General features: G+C 39.5%; 2 protein-coding genes across 2 annotated transcripts; both read right to left on the bottom strand.

Moving 5' to 3' along the window:
* Positions 1-1,071: 1,071 nt before the first annotated feature.
* On the bottom strand, positions 1,072-2,094 carry LOC122141116 (trace amine-associated receptor 4-like). The gene has a single exon (XM_042747304.1). The coding sequence runs from the start codon at positions 2,089-2,091 to the stop codon at positions 1,072-1,074; it is 1,020 nt and encodes a 339-aa protein (XP_042603238.1). The 5' UTR covers positions 2,092-2,094.
* A 5,499-nt stretch (positions 2,095-7,593) lies between these two features.
* Positions 7,594-12,382, bottom strand: LOC109092299 (trace amine-associated receptor 4-like). The gene is made up of 2 exons (XM_042747280.1): positions 12,373-12,382; positions 7,594-8,732 (listed from the first exon to the last, which is right to left on the bottom strand). The coding sequence occupies exons 1-2, from the start codon at positions 12,380-12,382 to the stop codon at positions 7,705-7,707; spliced, it is 1,038 nt and encodes a 345-aa protein (XP_042603214.1). The 3' UTR covers positions 7,594-7,704.
* Between the last annotated feature and the right edge of the window lie 8,709 nt (positions 12,383-21,091).

Here is a 21,091-nt window from a genome sequence, read left to right as displayed (position 1 = left end):
ACTTTCAAATTATAACTGGTTTTCTGTCAGTCATGTCTTTTTTCTCTTTTCAGTTTTAAACAGAAGATGTACGTGTGACCAGGTTGATTCAGTTGAGGATATGTAAGGGATAATGTACCTCCGCTTCACGTCGGGGTCCTGATCACCCTGTCGATGTGAAAAATTGATTTGAGTTTAAATATTTGAATGCAAAGCTTCTGTGAAGACAGCAGTTGCAAGCAAGCAAGCAAATTCAAACTAAACTGACATTTAAGGGAAACAGAGCAGGAAAACCACGTATTACACAACATTTCAGCACAAAATAATTAAGGCAATAAATGAATTAAGACAAAAATGTTTTAAAACCTTACCAGTTTGTTAGTTCTCTTATAATCCATTACAGCATACAAAACAATCATAGCAAAATAGCAGCAGCTGGGTTTTTATGAAACGAGAGCTGGTCCGCAATACCAGGATCACATAATTATTAAACAACTGTTCACCATTTTGAATCGAGTTTTAATATTTTATTAGCTAAACAAACGGAAGGCTTCCACCAAGAACAAAAATAGTTCAAGCAAGAGTACAGCGCCGACTGCTGTTACCCGGATGAGCCTGTGTTATTAGCTTTTACAGTTGTTATCCAGGGATAACATACCTCGGAATGTCACGACTGACCAATCAGAATCAAGTATTCCACAGAGCAGTGTAATAATTTCCTTTAAACATCTGGATCTTAATCAGGAAATTTAAACCAAACAAACTCCTGAAATATGACTGCTTTTCTAAAGGGAGACTATTTTAATATAAACCCAATGAAATGTGATAAAAAATAGTTTAATGTATTAAAAGCAATAATGTTAATTTCACACAAATGCAGACTATTTAGGTTGTTTTATAATAATTGAAATATATTTTGAATGTAGCGAAAACCCTGCATGAGTGCCCCTCTTTTTCATCAGATTACTAAAAAGATTAAGACTGCTTCCAGTAAAACACTTTTGCAAAATGGTTTCAGCATATATGAAATAAAAAGAATTACATAAAAATAAATATTTATTGTGATGCCTGAAATTAGTGTGAGAGCAGTATTCATTCAAATATTAATGTGTTAGATTGTTTGATGCCACAGATATAAGTGGATATGAGAATCTTAAAGGCCTTCTGGAAACAAGGGTAGAAAAATCCATAAATCAAGGGGTTACAAGTCGAGTTGAAATATGCAAACCAAAACAAAGCATCAAAAACAACAGCTGGAGTCCAAAAATTTAAAAAAGTGTCGAGAACAGAAGCTGTAAAAAAAGGCAGCCAGCAGAACAAAAAAACACCCATGACAATGGCCAGAGTTTTAGCTGCTTTTCTCTCTCTGTGAGCAGAGCTTTGGCTCTTCAACCCTCCAGTTACTCTTTCTGACATAACTTTTGCATGTTTTTGTGCAACATAGAAGATTTTTACATACAGAGAGCTCATGATCGTCCCGGGAAGGAAGAATATAAGAACTGGACATATAATACTCCACTCCTTGTTAAAAAACACAACACAATTTCCTACACAATAACTCTGCAATATAACCATCTCTAATCCAACTGTATTTATCCCTGAAAACACAACAGAGAAACTGTATACAAATGAAAATAGCCATATGAAGGTAATAAATACAGTCACAGTGTTGTTTGTGACCCTCATTTTGTACCTCAGAGGGTCACAAATGGCCCAGTACCTGTCAACAGATATTAAACTGAGATGCAGTAAGGAGGACATACAGAAGGTCATGTCCAAACTAGAATGAACTTTACACAAGAATTCTCCCAGATACCAGCAGCCTTCAACAGATCGCACCATGCTGTACGGCATGACCAAAGAGCCCAGCAGACAGTCACTGGCAGCTAGAGAGCGAACGATCAGATGAGTTGGAGACTGAAGCTGTTTGAAGTGAGAGATGGAGATGATGATCAGCAAGTTCCCAAAAACTGTTGTGAGGATCATCAGCACAAAGAAAGAATTTATTACCACTTTAACAACAGTAAGACGATGCAGTTTTGGACAGGAGTTTGGCCGGAGTGGATAGCAGAGAAACATATTCTCAGTTTGAGTCTTATTTGAAGTCATCATCTGTTCCAGATGCTGAGATGATTTTCTTTGTTAAAATGTTGACAATTATCAACATTTGTTTAGTAAAGATAAATATAAATATATAGTACATGCCCGTCTATTTTAACTCCCTAAATGTACTCAGAGCAGCTGAGTTTTGTCCATAAATACCCTCATATTTGAAGCAACCCTCCTACTCCTGACACTGTTACCCATAGTTACAAAAACAACATTAGCTCTGGAGATTAAAACGAAAAAATAAGTGAGCATTAGAAACACTATGGGAGTATCATGTATTTTATGCAAAATGTGGTTATATAAAATGTATATTTACTTATGTTTGCATAGATGCTGAAATGTACAATACTAATGTATTTACAGCATCTAAACACATAAAATGTAAATTATTTATATATGAACAACTTTATAGATTTACAAATTAATCCTTATGAATACTGTAATCGCCACATTAATAATAACTGTCTACGACAGACACATGCTTTTAAACATACTGTAGGTTCCCATGTCGCTAAATGCAGTGCGGACTTTGAGTTCTTGAACACTGACGCTTTGTTTACAAACACCGCATCAGAGCCCTTTGTCTGGGCCGCACAGTCGCGACAAAAGAAACACCACTGGAAAAGGGGGAAGAAAGCCAGTATCCTTGTCAGACTCAGATGTTGTCCCCTCCAACCTTCTCTTCAAACCATTTTGCTGGCTAATCTTCAGGCACTAGACAACAAAGTCTGTGAACTGCAGGCATGTATCTCATACCAACGAGAAACAAGGGACTGCTGCATTATTTGCCTCACAGAAACCTGGATGTCTGCAGTGGTTCCAGACTCAGCCGTCGAAGCTTACGGGGTTCTCCGTGCACAGGGGTTCTTCAGACAGAACGAAAGAGCTCACAGGGAAAAGCAGAGGTGGAGGCGTTTGTTTCTTTATCAACAACTCGTGGTGTGATGAAAGGAACCTACACTCTATTAAATCCTTCTGCTCCCCTGATCTGGAATTTCATATGCATCTGTGTTGACCATTCTGGCTACCGAAGGAATTTACAGCGGTCACAATCACAGCTGTTTACATTCCCCCTCAAGCAAACACAGACCAGGCACTCAAGGAACTCTATGGGAATATAAGTGAGCAGGAAACCACGTACCCAGATGCAGCGTTTATTGTTATGGGGAACTTTAACAAAGCCAACTTCATGACAATAGCTCCAAAATATTTTCAACACATCACCATCAACATGCGTTGTGATCGTGCACTGGACCACTGCTACTCTCCATTCCGGGACGCCTACAAATCTCTCTCCCGCCCACCTTTCGGCAAATCGGATCACTCTTCCATTGTTCTCTGCTTATAGGCAGAAACTGAAATGGGAAGCACCCGCCCTCAGGAAAATCCAATGCTGGTCGGACCAATCAGATGCTATACTACAGGACTGTTTGATCACGTGGACTGGGACATGTCTGGCATCTGATGACGACATAGAGGTGTACTCAGAAACTGTAATGTGTTTCATCAGGAAGTGTGTAGAAGATGTAGTGCTAACAAAAACAATCTGCATCTATCCCAACCAAAAACCGTGGATTAATATCGATGTTCGAGCAGCCTTGTCAGCGCGGACATCTGCTTTTAAATCCGGAAATGCTGACAAACGCAAACAAGCCAGTTACAATCTCAGCCGCAAAAAGACAATATAAAAACAAAGTTAAAGAACAATTCAACACCAATGATACAATAAGCATGTGGCAGGGCATCAATAACATCACAGATTTTAAAGGGAATAAACCAGCTACTGTGAACATTGCCACCTCTCTACCGTATGAGCTTAATAACTTTAGTGCCTGCCACACTTGTTTACAAAGCTCCAGACTCTGGGACTAAACAGATCTCTGTGCAGCTGGATCCTGGACTTCCTGACAGGCAGAAGTCAGGTGGTCTTGCCAACAATACCCTCAACACCGGTGCTCCTCAGGGCTGTGTCCTCTGCCCACTCCTGTACTCCCTGTACACACATGACTGTGCAGCCACACACAGCTCCAACGTCATCGTCAGATTTACTGACGACACAACGGTGATAGGCCTGATCACCGACAATGATGAAATGGCCTACGGAGAGGAGGTGAGCACCCTGACTAAATGGTGTGAGGAAAACCATCGACAAGACCAAGGAGCTGGTGGTGGATTTCAGAAGACAGAGCATAGAACACAAACTCATCACCATCGACAAGACACCTGTGGAGCGGGTAAACAGCTTTAAGTTCCTCGGCGTTAACATCAGTGAGGATCTCCCCTGGTCTACACACACTGATGCAGTGCTGAAGCCATCTTCTTTCTGAGATGGCTGAGGAAGTTTGAAAAGAGTCCCAGCATCCTCAGAACATTCTACACCTGCACTGTGGAGAGCATCCTGATGGGCTGCATCACTGCCTGGTTTGGAAACAGCACCGCTGGCAACCGCAAAGCTCTGCAAAGGGTCGTGCGAACTACCTGCTACATTGTTGGAGGTGAGCTTCCCTCCCTCCAGGACATCTACACCAGGTGGTGTATAAGGAAAGCCCAGAGGATCATCAGTGACTCCAGCCACCTGTCCCACACACTGCTCTCTCTACTGCCCTCAGGAAGATGTCTCCGCAGCATCCGATCCTGCACTAGCCGACTAAGGGATAGCTTTTTCCCTCAGGCTATAAGACTAATAAACAGTCAAAACTAATACAACCTACAGCCCCCTACAGCATACTCCCACAATATGGTATGCAACACACTGCACTTTAACTTCAACAGTTCAACACTGGACTATACATACACACTGCATTTAATACAAAAATCTGCCTGCTACCACTGGATACCATCCAATGCACATCCATGACATTTTGTGTGTCCAGTACATGTATAATCTGTTGTACCTAAGCATATTTTTATGTGTATATGTCCACATAATGTATAATGTGTACATACTGTGTATAGTGTATAATGTTTAGTGCTAACTGTAAGTATGTCTAATAGTACACTGTGTGTACTGACTATATGTATGTGCATATTGCACATTGTCATCTGTTAAAGTCTGTATGGTTATATGTAAATTGTTTCTGCAATTTCTGGAGCACGCTCCCGAGAATTTCACTCACAAGGCACATGTGCTGTGGTCATGTGACAATAAAAGTGACTTGACTTGACTTGACTATGTTTTTAACTGCATTTATTAAATGGGTCATATGATGTGATTTGAAGTTTTCCTTTCACTTTGGGGTGTTACAAGCTCTTGGTTCACAAAGAAGATCTGTAAAGTTGCAAAAACTAAAGTCTCAAATCCAAAGAGATATTCTTTATAAAAGATAAGACTGGTCCACGCCCAACACAGTCTCACTCCAACTCATCATATATTGATGCTTGGTCAGGACCCCTTGGCATCACTTTTTGATGCTCAAGGTACCCCTTTAGCGTCGTTTCTCGAAGCACAGGGTCCTCCATTGTTTCGGTTGTTTGTTTTAATTTAATTGTTTTCATGCATTTGCATTAAATATAAATAATTTTATATAAATTTATACTTTCATTGGAGCACGTAACCCCACCCCTACCCTAAACCTATCCACTTCTGAACAGTATAAAACACGTAACAGGCAAATAAAATACAGTCACAGGTATTTATTGCAAAAACCAACCATAAACAAGCGGTATAAAAGCATTACAATCATGTTGTGTTGCATTCCAAGTCTTCTGAAGCCATACGATCTCTTTATGCAAAGAAAAGAGTAAAACATAAGGTTTTAATTGCTTAAAATGATCCCGCTCCGTTAACGCACTCACATCACATCATTCAAAAAGATACTCCCGTAGCTTGACGCAGTCGGTCACGAGACATACAAGAGCCAATGGCTGATGTAAGGCTTCTTCTGGCGGCATTTTTTGAATTTGCGTCTATTCCTATCACAAATCAATCGCTTTGCCTCAAAAGACTTGGAATATTAATATTTTTTTTAATAAATTATGATGGTAGTTGTATCTGCCTGTTATATCTTGTGTTTTATTGACAAATGGTAGGTTTAGGGGCAGGGTTGGGTTACCTGCTCATAAATGTTTAAATAGTGTAATATAAATATAACTATTGTGACTGTTTACATTGAAAAATCACACCTCAACATATATGAAATAATGGCAATTACTGCCCAATTTATAATTTAATCATGATGATAAGCTTTTTGCGTTGGCATATTGATGTTAAGGGTTTCTTATTTGAAGAAATGGCGGACCCTGCACGTCAAAAGAATACGCTAAAGGGGTACCCTGTGCATCAAAAAGCAACGCCAAAGTGTCCCCATCTAAACTGAAAGTTATAGAACCTTTTAAGAATTATACAGGGCCTTAACATGTTCTTTGTATGGCAGCGGTGCTAAATAGCATCTTAACCACCCCAAAGAACCGCTGAAGAACCAATTTTTTTGTGTGTCTGTTCATAATGTTAAACAAGATACACTTTAAACCCTTAAAATGAAAAACTTTTCTGTAATTGTTTAACCATTACTCACCGTGTAATATTTACTTTGCTTGGCATGGGACACAAAAGCCCTTTTCTTCTAAAAGATGTGACTAAGAATAGAAGTACAACATTTAAAAAAAAAAAAAAAACTGCAACATTTACAATAGGAATCAAATTTAATTGTGCACTGTAATCCAAATCTTAAGAATCCGAGTGCAAGGAACATACACAAACTCTGTGCGTTCAAACAGCTGAAAGAATAGGTAGTTCCAGTCAATTTAAATCACTGCTGGGAGAAAACAAGGGCAAAAGGTAATCCAACACAGAGAAACGAAAAACAGAAAGTAATAGAACGAAATACTCCAGCAACAAAAGACTATGAGCTACATATATAATATGTATGGTATATATAACGGTGAGCTACTGTAATAGAAAAATTATAAACAGCAGAAGGTAATGGAACAATAATCAGTGCAAGGGGTGATGGGAACTGAAGTCCAAAAACAAACCAACAATGATCCAGAAGAGTGCCGTCTGGTGGCTGCAATAAGCACACCAGCTGATGACTGTGACAGGTTCTCTGAAAATAGTAACTGTTTTATTTAGACTAACACTGTCCTGAAAAAACATTTTATGATAAGAGTTTCTATTCTTTTTAGAGCTTATAGTTCTTTATTTCCACCTTTTTTTATCTGCAAAAAATCCTTTCAGAGTTTTTTGGAGCTCCACCATCCAACTAAATAGACTGTCAACACACACTCAACAGGTGATATCTTTAATAAAATGTCGATACATTTTAACTGTCAAATTATAACTGGTTTTCTGCCAATAATGAAAAGGGAGGTTTTAATGTAAATCCACTGAAATATGATCCAAAGAGTTGATTATAATAAAAGCAATTTATAATGTTTATTTCACAAAAAAAAAAAAAAAAAGAAAAAAAAAAAAAAAAAAAAAAAAACATGCTATTTAGGTTGTTTCATAATAAATGGAATATATTTTGTGCATGCGTGGTTTTACACCAGATTACTTAAAATCATTGCTCCAAGTAAAAGACATTTGCAAAACGGTTCCAGCATATATGAAATTTAAAAGAATTACATGAAAATAAATATTTATTGTGATGCCTGAAATTAGTGTGAGAGCAGTATTCATTCAAATATCAATGTGTTAGAATGTTTGATGCCACAAATATAAGTGGATATGAGAATCTTAAAAGCCTTCTGAAAACAAGGGTAGAAAAATCCATAAATCAAGGGGTTACAAGTCGAGTTGAAATATCCAAACCAAAACAAAGCATCAAAAACAACAGCTGGGGTCCATAAATTAAAAAAAGGGTCAAGAGCAGCAGCAGTAAAATTCGGCAGCCAGCAGAACAAAAAAACACACATGACAATGGCCAGAGTTTTAGCTGCTTTTCTCTCTCTGTGAGCAGAGCTTTGGCTCTTTAACCCTCCAGTCACTCTTTCTGACATAACCTTTGCATGTTTTCGTGCAACATAGAAGATTTTTATATACAGAGAGCTCATGATCATCCCAGGAAGCAAAAATGTGAGAATTGGACATATAATACCCCATTGCTTGTTAAAAACCAAAACACAACTTCCCACACAATAAAACTGCATGATGAACGACTCCAAACCAATTTTGTTTACACCTGAAAACACAATAGAAAAACTGTAGAGAAATGAAAACAGCCAAATGAAGGTAGTAAATACAGTCACAGTGTTGTTTGTGACCCTTATTTTGTACCTCAGAGGGTCAAAAATGGCCCAGTACCTGTCAACAGATATTAAACTGAGATGCAGTATTGAGGAGATACAGAAGGTCATGTCCAAACTAGAATGAACTTCACACACAAAATCTCCCAGATACCAGCAGCCTTCAACAGATCGCACCATGCTGTACGGCATGACCAAAGAGCCCAGCAGACAGTCACTGGCAGCTAGAGAGCGAACGATCAGATGAGTTGGAGACTGAAGCTGTTTGAAGTGAGAGATGGAGATGATGATCAGCAGGTTCCCAAATCCCACTGTTGTGAGGATCATCAACACCAAGAAAGCATACATTGCCACTTTAACCATGACATAACGAGGTACTTTCAGACAGGAGTCCGGTCGGAGGGGATAGCAGAGAAAAACAATCTGAGTGTCAGTTTCATTAGAAGTCATCACATCCACTCTAGATGCTGAGATAAACTCCTTTGTTACTGTAAAAAGGCAGTTAACTATAAACCAAAGTATAAACAGAATAATTTTGCAGATTATAGTTTGGTAAAGACCAATATCCAAAGAAATGTGAACATATATATAGTACATGCCCAACTAGTTTAACTCTCAAAATGCACAAAGAGCATCTCAGATTTGTTTATATACTGTATATACACTCTCAGATTTGAGGTAACCCTCCCTACACCTGTCACTGTTACCCATATTTACAAAAACAACATGATCTCAGGAGATTAAAATGAGAAAATTCATATTTCAACGGTGTGCCCTGATCTGAAGATCAATGAATGGGATGGAGACATCATTAAACTATTAGTGAGGGTGCACAACTATTCTGACATTTATTTTTTTCCCACCCATTGGTATAACTATCACTATGTCAGTCACTGCAGTTTTGAGAGCGTATCCCACATTCACATGCAGATGTCGCACCTAAAACTTCACAGCATGTATGTGGCCGTTGGTCCTCTTACCACCATAAACAGCAACTTTTATTCAAATTCTGAATGGATTATATGTGGCCTAAAAAGCGCACAAAAAGTGCTCTCTTTACAATTACTAAAAAACTGTAAATCTTAGTACATCTCAATCTCATGACATTATGGCTGTGTTTACACAATCAGATTCTCAGTCAATCAGAACACAGCGCGTTTACACTTGGCAACATCAACTGACTTTTTTATCTAGATGAACGATCGGATCTGTCCTTCCTGTGCATTATTTAAATAAGTCTGCAGAGAATGGCCCAGTGCAATGTCAACCTGAAGTGGTGGGTTTTCTTTTGAAAAGCATTTTCAGTCACGGGATATTTTACAAATCAAAGAGAAGTGTAGGAGTCTCACTAGTCTCCACACGGGTGTTCTCCATCTTTTTTTTTCTGACAGTTCGCAAGAGAGGGGGTGGCGTTTTGCGTGACGTCCACCTGCGAATGCAGACACGATGGCTGGATTGCGTTTACATTACACTGAGATCCGATCACTACCTCTGGACCAGGACACGCTGATCGGATAACATTCCGTATAGAAGTGCGTTTACACTTGTCTTTTCGATGTGTATGTGGACAACATTCGGATACAGGTCGCATGTTAATGCCAAGTGTAAACGAAGCCCATGTTTTAAGCAATGAAGTTCTCTAAACTGTGCAATGATTCTTTTATTTACATTGTGTCTACACTTTGTTATAATGAGAGGATTCATGAGTGTGCAGAACCAGTCAAAAACACCAACGATTTGAGTGGTATCAAGTCGATTCTAACTTAAACACTTCTGATTGGTCATTGTGTTCAAGAGATCAAAAGAATGATTTCCTTCAACATTTAAATAGAAAATTTGATGCAAACTGGCTTCGCCTATATACTATTATTACAGATTCAACTTGGGGTGCTTTTGCTTTTGTTTGATAGTGTTTAGCTGAGAAATGAAGACTCGTCAGATTATGTCACACCTCATGAGACCCCAGTGACTTTCAATGTATATATAAAAAAAAAAACAGAGACATTTTACAAAAATACTTTTGTGGTCTAAAAATGAAAGTCATACAGGTTTGGAATGACATGAGGAAGAGTAAATGATGATATAATTTCCATTTATGGATGAAATATGACGTAAAGCATCATTTAGGTCTTCCGGTTGGCGCCGCAGATGGCAGCCATGGTTTGTTGATCCTGTCTTAAGCAATATTTTCCCGATCAGCTTTACTAGGAACGAACTCCTGGACATCAGAGATAGCACACCAAATAACTTTCTGCCGACATTTGAGCATTCAGATGTTTTACTGGACATTTTAGTCAGAGTAGTCATAGTGAGTCTGGGAAAACTCACATCCAACACCCGCACCATCAGCACCGGAGCTCCTCGGGGCTGTGTTCTCTCCCCACTGCTCTTCTCCCTTTACACAAATGACTGCACCTCTAAAGACCCCTCTGTCAAGCTCCTGAAGTTTGCAGATGACACCACACTCATCGGCCTCATCCAGGATGGCGACGAGTCTGCTTACAGACAGGAGGTTAAAGAGCTGGCTGTCTGGTGCAGTCTCAACAACCTGGAGCTCAACATGCTTAAAACAGTGGAGATGATAGTGGACTTCAGGAGAAACCCCCCTGCTCTCCCCCCACTCGCCATCATTAACAGTACTGTGGCTGCAGTGGAGTCATTAAGGTTCCTGGGCACAACCATCTCTCAGGACCTGAAGTGGGACATTCACATTGACTCCATTGTGAAAAAGGCCCAACCTGAAAAAGTTCAACCTGCCACAAGTACAGATGACAGTTTTCTTGGCTATTATTGAGTTGGTTCTGTGCTCTTCTATAAATGTCAGGTTTGGGAGAGCCAGCAAATCACATTTAAGAAGACTGCAACGGACTGTTAGGACAGCACAAAGGATCATTGGTGTGCACCTGCCCAGTCTTCAGGACTTGTCCAACTCCAGAGTGAAGAAACGGGCAGGTAACATCATCAAAGACCCCTCTCACCCCGGCACAACCTGTTTGCACTTCTCCCCTCAGGCAGACGCTATAGATCTCTGTGCACTAGAACATCTAGGCATAAAAACTTTTTTTTTCCCCTCATGCCATCTCCAGCTTAAACAGCTAACATATGAATCATTACCTTTGTTCTGTAATTTATATCCCTAAATCATTCTACATATTTAATTATTGCCTTTCTCAAGTATTCTGTAAATACATATGCAGATCCTTTTATTTATATAGTTCTATATAGAGTAAAATTGCACAAATCTATACATAAATCAATATTCTGTTCCAGATTCATACACATTATTTATTGCTAAGTCTTGCTAAATGTATTTTTATTTGTTGTTCTCATGTCAGATGTGTATGTATGTATGCATGTATGTATGTATGTATATGTACCAGGAGCACCTTAAAAAAAACTGATTCTGATTAGGACTATGCTGAGAAAATACCCTTAAAGTTTCATTCACCCAAAAATGGAAATTCTTTCTCATTTACTCATCCTCATGTCAGAGATGTTCACAAGTCTTTAAGTTGGAGTCTGAGTCAAGTCTCAAGTCTTTAACCTGGAGTCTGAGTCAAGTCTGAAGTCTTTGGTCATGAGTCCGAGTCAAGTCTCAAGTCATTTAATGGCTCCCTAAAAAAATCCCATTCAGAATCCTCATGTAGTGAAATCTTCCTTCAAAGCTGTTTTATAGGGTATAGACAAAATATGATCTTTTTTTTTTGTTTGTTTGTTTGTTTGTTTGTTTGTTTTTTAAAGAGGTGTTAAGAGGTACATTAAGGTTAATATACATCTGTTATATGTTTTAATCCATTACCATGTTCAAAACAGTTTTTCTCTAATCAAATTCTATAATAACAGTCCTATCTACCATGACACATAAAAAAAATATGTGGCACAGATATTACAAAACCATACAAATAAATTATTTATTTTTTATATAAGTCAGGGGTATTCAATTAAAGTTCCAAGGTACGGCCTCTATGTTTTCTTCCAAGCAGTGGTCGAGACAAAAAAACTTTAAAGAACATTTTTTTTACATGAATTGTATTTTTACATTTGGATACATGAAAGGCCATGTGAGATTATTAATTGTATTTTTACATTTAGATACACGCCAGGCCATGTGACAAAAATACTGTTTCTGTTCAGGCTTTTCATCCTGAAATCTATACTTTTTTAATATTTTACTTAAAAGCATTATCTACCAAAATGTCTACAATAATCAAAATGTTCTCATCTTGAGCAGAAAAGAAAGATAACCAGCAATTTCAAAGTTTAAGTTCTACCCTAGACATCTAACAACAATTACCCAATTATAATTACAAGGTTCTTTTGAAATTTTCTTAGCCTACAGATTGATTATCCTAAATGTAGATCAGAAATGTCTTGCCACATCTGGTTTGAACAGGTTAAAGATAGATAAATAGTGAGAAAAAGATCTATTTGCAACATTGTTTTTTTCTGCTGTGTTTTAGTGAAAGTAATCTATAATTTTGCTGCTCTCCATGTTTCTGGTGTTGTTAAAATAATTGCGACATCCGCGCCGGTGCATCCTGAGAGAGAGAAAGCACACGGAGCTGAAAGGGCTTGAATAAAGTGAGTTTGGCCCCGAGCACTTGTTTTGTGATCCGCTCCACTGCTCTAATGCGCTGCTCACTTAAAATGGTGTTGTGTTATGGCTCGCGGTCCAGATGGATGCCGGGATGCGGATGCGGTCTGGCTTTTGAATTTCGGCTATATAAGGATTTAGACTCGAGTTGCTTTTAAAATTTTCCTCCAGTCAAGTCTGGAGTCATTTCAGGTCAAGTTTTATGTCAAGTCTAAAGTCTATAAAAATATGACTCGAGTGTGACTCGAGTCCGAGTCACTAACTCGAGTGCCCATCTCTGCCTCATGTCATTCCAAACCTGTATGAGTTTTTTTTTCTTCTGTCAAACACAAAAAAAGGTATCTTGAAGAATGTGTGCATAAGGTGAAAAAACACCCCACACCTGCCCTGAACACCTCTCCACACAACCATTCACACCTCCTGTGACCCATTGCTCTAACTTCTGTAAGGGTAGTTGCCCTACAGTGGTTCAGGTTGTAGGATTGCCAAAGGACTAAAGAAACATTGTCAGCACAATGGTATAAAACTGTACATTTCTAGTCTGTTACCACCCACTGCCACTTATACCAACGACGGAAATAAGTACAGTTACAATAGCTAAATATGTGGGGAGAGCGTTGCTATTAAGTGATTATATTGTACTGCAATAGGTAGCACTTCAAAATTAATATTGAATCAAGACTAGTTAGCACATAATTAATAACTGAAATGGTTTATTAACAATATTTTGTTATGGTTACACTTGAATTGGTTACAAAATAGATGAGAAGGGTAGTAAAACATGTAGTTAATTGTACCTAACATTTATGTAAAATATTACCTGAGAAAGAAAGAGAGAGGGGAAGATGGAGAGAGGGAGAAAAAAAGAGGGAGAGAGGGCAGAGGGCAGAGCCCTGAGAAGAGAGCTCCAGCAAAGGAAAGAGTCAGCAAAGAGAAAGAGACAGAGCAACATTTACAGTCTTCTTTTATCCCTTCCTTGACCATGTGACTGAAACCCAAATGTGAGACATTCAAACTGACCAATCAGCAGACTACAGTTTCACCCACTGTGCAAAAGGTGTGACAATTAGCAGACCCCCGATGTATAAACATGTTGGCCTACGGGCCTTGATCGATATCAGCAATTCTGTGCCTTCAGGAATGCCAAATGGCCCTTTTGTTACTCAAGATAGTTTGGGACAGGAAAACAGAAGTCTTTGATAATTTTTGACCCTACACGTCTGTGGTAATGAAGTCTTTTGAAAAACTGGTGCTGGCCCACCCGAAGGACATCACTGGACCCTTACTGGACCCCCTGCAGTTTGCTTACAGAGCAAACAGATCTGTGGACGATGCAGTCAACATGGGACTGCATTATGTTCTGCAACATTTAGACAGACCAGGGACTTATGTGAGGATCCAGTTTGTATACTTCAGCTCGGCCTTTAACACTATCATTCCAAACCTCCTCCTGCCCAAACTAACTCAGCTCTCATTGCCAACCACTGTCAGTGGATCAACAGCTTCCTGACAGACCGGCAGCAGCTAGTGAGGCTGGGAAAATACACATCCAGCTCCCGTACGATCAGCACTGGAGCTCCTTAGGGCTGCGTTATCTCTCCACTGCTCTTCTCCCTGTACACCAATGACTGCACATCTAAATCTGTCACGCTCTTGAAGTTTGCAGATGACACCACACTCATCGGCCTCATTCAGGATGGTGATGAGTCTGCTTACAGACAGGAGGTTAAGCAGCTGGCTGTCTGGTGCAGTCTTAACAATCTGGAGCTCAACACGCTTAAAACTGTGGAGATGATAGTGGACTTTAGGAGAAACCACCCTGCACTCCCCCCACTCACCATCATGGACAGCACTGTAACGACAGTGGAGTCATTCAGGTTCCTGGGCACCACTATCACCCAGGACCTGAAGTGGGACGTTCAAATTGACACCATTGTTAAAAAGGCCCAGCAGAGGTTGTACTTCCTTCGCCAGCTGAAAAAGTTCAACCTGCCACAGGAGCTGCTGAAACAGTTCTGCTCCGCCATCACTGAATCCGTCCTCTGCACTTCAATAACTGTCTGGTTCAGCTCAGCTACCAAATCTGACCTCAGAAGGTTGACTACAGAGGATAGTCCGGACTGCTGAGCAAATCTTTGGTACAACCCTCCCCACTCTCCAAGAACTGAGAGTGAGCAAAAGGATTGGCAAAATCACTCTGGACCCCTCACATCCAGCACATTTCTTCTTTGAACTGTTGCCATCTGGTCTACGCTACAGAGCTCTGAGCACTAGAACGGCCAGACACAGGAACAGTTTCTTCCCTCAGGCAATCCATCTCATGAACAACTGACAATAATTGTGGAACACACACTATTTATACACTTATTTGTCTAACACTCATACTTCATTTTAACATACACATACACACATTTCAATTTGCACATAATATACCTGTACATACAACTGTCTATTGTTATATATCTGTACATACAATTGTCAATTTGTATATTATTTTTAGTCCTTATTTACTTGTTCCGTTATTTTATTTATTTATTTTTTGTTTTTTGTTCTGTCACTGTCATTCTGTTACACTATGGAAGCTTCAGTCCCGAAAACAAATTCCTTGTATTTGTAAACATACCTGGCAATAAAAGCTCATTCTGATTCTAACCAAACAGCTGACAGTAGCCATTGACTTACATAGTATATATTTTTTTCATGCTATGCAGCAGGTTCCCAAAAATTGTTGTGAGGATCATCAGCACCAAGATAACATAAGTGCTAGGCAGTTGAGCACTGGTATTAACACCTCTGATTGGTCAGACTCCTTTGAGAGTCACTCTGATAATAACAGAGTATGATAACAAGCCTCATGGGTCCAAGACATTAATGAGGTGTGTGTGACTGACAGCTGTGGATTTGAGAGCCTGCAGTGGAGGCCCAGATAGACATTAACTGTGCAAAACATATATGGAAATGGTTTAATACATAATAAGTATTAAACAGAACCTCTTCTAAAATGTAAGAAATACTCAGGTCAGTGCAGAAATTGTATTTACAGTAGTTGTAGATATATAGTTTGAATTAAGCAATTTAAAAACAGATCGAAAGTTTGAAGGTTCTTTAGTCTTCTAGATTGAACATTTCAGCAGGGGTGTGTGAAGTGCATTCCCATATTTTTTATGTTTAGATCACTTTTTCTGTTATCTAACACTAAAACCACTAATAATTTGATAACAGTTAAATGAAACTTTCAATTCTCAAACTGAACATGCATTTTTTTTACTATTTGTTATAATGTTGTGATGCCTAAATTCACTTGTAGCATTGAACACAAAATGTTTTATTTATATAAATGTATATAATTGAAAACAACGGATGTATTACATATAATATAATATAGTTTTTTTTTTTAATAGACAAAATAGAAATATTAATAATCTAACAATACTGAGCACTTATTGGTTTATTATTTTCTTATTTGGTATATTTGGTTCCCAAGCTGCTAGTAATTTAATAGATAATAAATAATAAATAATAGTAGGTTGCATAATTGTCTAATAATAATAAGAAGAAGGCCAGAGGGCCTAAAAAGGATATACAGGATTCAAAGATGTATATTTCACTTCACAGATGATCACAATTTTTTTTTTCATCAGTGTATATCATATTGTTTCATTTTGTTTTTTGTTTTTGTGACCATGGGTTTTATTGTCAGGTGTGGATGGGTTCCTCTGAATATGAAGGTGTGTATGGACAAAACTGAGCTTTTATCATTAGGAAGACAGACAGGACAAACTTTAACTTTCTTGTGCTTTAGTCTAATCACAGCAAGACAGTAAGCAAAAGAATTTTATAATTGATACGAGAGGATAAAGGTAGCCAATGGAGGTTGAATAGAATAGGAGTGATATGTGCAGACCGTTTAGTGTAAATTAGCATTCTTGCAGCAAAATGTTGAATATATTGCAATCGAGAGATGGAGCGTACTGATAGTCCAGGGGGAAAAAAGTGTTACAGTAATCACAGCGGGGTGTGATTAAATCATGTTCTAGTAACTCTTATGAGGTCACAATTAAAACAATTATAGAATCGTTACACTGAATGTTAATTAGAGCATATTGCTGCAAAATGACCACAAAAACACACCCAACTCTTCAACCTAGATGTTACTGTTTATAGGTTACCAGGCTTTAGGTTTTCAGTGTATAATTTAAAGATTGAAACCATTTTTCCACTGTATATGAATTTTGAGGTATTAACATGATACATCAAAATGATGGTGAGTAAAAGGTTATTTATATAACATTATAGTTTAGCATAGGGCTGGAGTTTTTTTTTTTTTTTCTTTTTAGTTAATAAAACAACCTGGTTAGAGAAGGCATAATAATTTTTATTTGGTTTTTAAATGCGTATCAACCAACAGCCTTGCGTTACAGTCATATTTTTCTTGCCTCATTGATCGAAATAGACATAAGTGCTGGCCAGTTTTTTGTTTGTTTGTTTTTTTTTACTCCTTTTTTGATTTTCTCATGAGATGTGTATTTAAAGGCAAATACATTAAAGTTTCATTTTTTTGTTATTTTATATTTTTTATTGTTGTTTTTTTATTATTAGTCTTTGAGCATAAACAATATCTGCAAAGTTGCGGCGCTGAAAGTTCAATGCAAACGGAGACATCATCTTCTAAAATTCTGGCAGTTTATTGCCTACAAAAATCGCTCGTAGTGACTACAATGAGTTACGTTCCGGATTTTTTGACATCACAAACCCAGATAAAAAATACTGTTCCTCGCGTCCCCTGCAAACTCTCTGCATCTCTCTCTCTCTCTCTCTCTCTCTCTCTCTCTCGTGTTTTTGAGAATTATGTCTTGGCCATGGACAAAGAGCTATCGGACGCCCGAAAACGCGCTCTATTGATTCACTGCCTGGGGGCAGAAGGCCAGAGACTATTTTACATGCTCACGGTTGCAGATGATAAGTATGACATGGCATTCCAAGCTATTCGCACATTCTTCGAGCCAAAAGTGAATGTGGTAGCTGAATGGTACAGATTTCGCCAGCGAGGACAATGGCATGGTGAAACTACGGATCACTATGTAGTGGCGCTAAAGGAGCTTGCAGCTACATGCGAATTCGTGGCCATGGAGGAGGAAATGATCGGGGATCAACTTATTGAAAAAACAAATTCAAATCGGATACGGGAACGTTTACTCCTAGAGGTGGATCTTACTTTGAAAAAAGCTGTCACAATTGCCAGCCAAATAGAAATGGCAGTGGTGGGGGCATATGTGATGAGCAAACCAGCAGATGGCACAGTACAAGTGATTCAACAGTCACATCATCAGCACAATAGATCTGGCCGTGAAACAGGGAAAAATGCACAGACATTACGAGGAGCAACGCGATGCACTCATCTACATTCCAAGGGAAAACGTGTTACAGGTGTGGGTCAAAACAGCATACTGCCAACTTTCAAAAATGCCCTGCCAAAGACGCTATCTGTAATGCATGTAAGAAAAAAGGACATTTTGCCAAAGTGTGAAGAAAAAAGGACATTTCGCCAAAGTGTGCCGTGGTGAAGTGTTTGTGTTTATGGTGTAAAGCCCTTATCGTGACTCAAGCAAGATAATGTGTACTGTTCAAATTACCGTATGTGAAACAACACAGAACGTGGAGTTAATGCTGGATACGGGCTCAGCAGTATCAATTATTCCAATGTCAGTGTGTACTCAGTATTTTCCTAATGCTACCCTTTTGAAAGCGAAAGTGAACTTAGTGAGCTATGATGGACACGCCATATCTGTGATGGGATGCATAGAAGCTGAGATCATGTATGGCGAGCGGCGCACTACAGCTGAACTGTTTGTTGTGAATACTGGCACTGCGGTGTTGGGACGAGACTTGTTTGCGGCCTTGGAACTGCAGCTGTTAGATGGCCGTATTGTTACATCGTCATGCCACACCATAATTTCAGCTGACGTTAGTACAGATCCTGAGAAACTTGGCTGCGCCCAAGGATTTACACACTTAGTCAAAGTTTGTGCCTACGTGAAACCAGTACAGCAGAAACTGCGCCGCCTTCCATTTTTGGTACTTGACGCTGTGTCACAGGAATTACAGCGACTCCTTCAGCAGGATGTGATCGAACCGATTGAATCCATCAGAATGGGTCTCACTTGTTGTGGTCACTAAAAAAAAAGATGGAAACATGCGACTTTGCGTGGATTTGCGAGAACCAAATAAGGCCATAGTAGTGGACAGTTTTCCACTTCCTCACATGGAAGAAATGTTTGCAGAGCTGAGTGGATCAACTGTCTTTTCGATGCTGGATCTTCAAAGCGCCTATCACCAAGTCCTACTGCATGAGGATAGCCGCATCCTCACTTCATTCATTACACATGAAGGCTTATTTTGCTATAAGCGAGTACCTTATGGACTGGCGTCAGGGCCGAGTTGTTTTCAGAGACTGATGTCGACCATACTTAAAGAACTTGCACATGTTTAATGTTACTTGGACGATGTCATTGTCTCAGGAAAGACCGTTTAGGAACATGACAAGAACTTGAACGCAGCACTTCAGCGTCTAGAAACAGCTGGACTTAAATTGAACTTTGACAAATGCCACATCAGACAGACGGAGCTGTCGTTCTTAGGATACACAATCTCAGTTGAAGGACTTCAGATGCTTCTCATGTCCATGCAGTCTCACAAGCTCCACCACCCACTGATACTGCCAGCTTATGCTCTTTCCCTGGGCTCACACCGTGATATTCAAATTTCATACCCGATTATTCCGCAGTGGTTGAGCACCTTAGAGCATTGACTTGCGGATCTGCTTCATTCACCTGGACGCCTGAGGCACAGAAAAGTTTTGAGCAGGTGAAAGACCTTATAATTAATAGCCCTGCACTGACACTTTTCGACCCTGAGCTACACAGTATCGTTACAACTGATGCTTCTAATTATGGTCTGGGCGCCGTTCTCACCCAGATACACCCAGACTGGTCTGAAAAGACTGTTGCTTTTGCATAACGCACCCTCACACAGGCTGAACGCAAGTACTCCACAACTGAGAAGGAAGCATTAGGCTGTGTGTGGGCAATGGAGAAATGGAGAACTTATCTGTGGGGGCGACGTTTTACATTACGTACAGCTAGGGCTGGACAATATATCAAACGATATGACCATGTGCATCTCGTCAGTAAAGCCGGTTCCATGATTAGCGGTAAATCCCCATCACCTGCTTTCAAATGGAGCTGCAGTTAATACACAGAGCCGTAGTTCACTGAGAAGCTACGCTATATCGAGTTCATTATTGAAGATGAATCGCCTTTGATAATGAACTCGATATAGCGTAGCTTGTCAGTAAACTACGGCTCTGTGTATTAACTGCAGCTCCATTTGAAAGCAGGTGATGGGGATTTACCGCTAATCATGGAACCGGCTTTACTGACGAGATGCACATGGTCATATCGTTCGATATATTGTCCAGCCCTACGTACAGCCCACTCACAACACTGCACACTTCGAAGGGACAAGGGCGAGCAGGACTTCGGATTGCTCGGTGGTCAGCTATGTTGATGACTTTTGACTATGACATCCAGTACAAGCCTGGACGTGAAAATGTTACAGCTGATTGCTTGTCTCGCTTGCCATTACAGAGCAGTGACCCTGTGCTGGAGGATGACGTGGAAGTGGTTGCACTTACTTCAATCTTCACGGCCATATCTGCTGATGATTTCAGAGCTGCAGGGGCTACCTGCCCCACATACAGTGAAATACGTTACTTACTGATGACCAAATGGCCAAAATCTCCTAAGGGCCTAGGACCTGATCTGTTGCCATACTTCAAAATTCAACATGAACTTTCTCTACAGGATGATTACGTGGTAAGAGGCACACACAGACTTTTAGTACCAGAGTCTTTGCGTGGGCAGTTCATTGCATTGGCTAACGATACTCATCAAGGCATTGTTAGAACCAAGCAAAGACTCAGAGAGCTGTATTGGTGGCTGGGTATGAATATGCCCAGGTTGAGACAGCCATCAAATCATGCATTATGTGTTAAACTCATGACAAGTCAGCAGTCATTCACACTCCGCCACTCCATCCTGTACCCCTCCCGGATGAAGCATGGGAGAAACTCGCTATAGACATTGAGGGGCCCTTTGACAAAGCTCCAGCAGAATGTTGTTTTGCTGTAACTTTAGTGGACTACTTTAATAAGTGGCCAGAGAT

This window comes from Cyprinus carpio, chromosome B20 (assembly GCF_018340385.1).
Source record: "Cyprinus carpio isolate SPL01 chromosome B20, ASM1834038v1, whole genome shotgun sequence".
NCBI lineage: Eukaryota > Metazoa > Chordata > Actinopteri > Cypriniformes > Cyprinidae > Cyprinus > Cyprinus carpio.
The sequence above is the reverse complement of the archived record's forward strand: the minus strand, read 5'-3'. Positions and strand labels throughout refer to the sequence as shown.

Coding starts and splice junctions, on each gene's coding strand:
- LOC122141116 (XM_042747304.1), bottom strand. CDS start 2,091: ATGATGACTTCAAATAAGACTCAAACTGAGAATATGTTTCTCTGCTAT.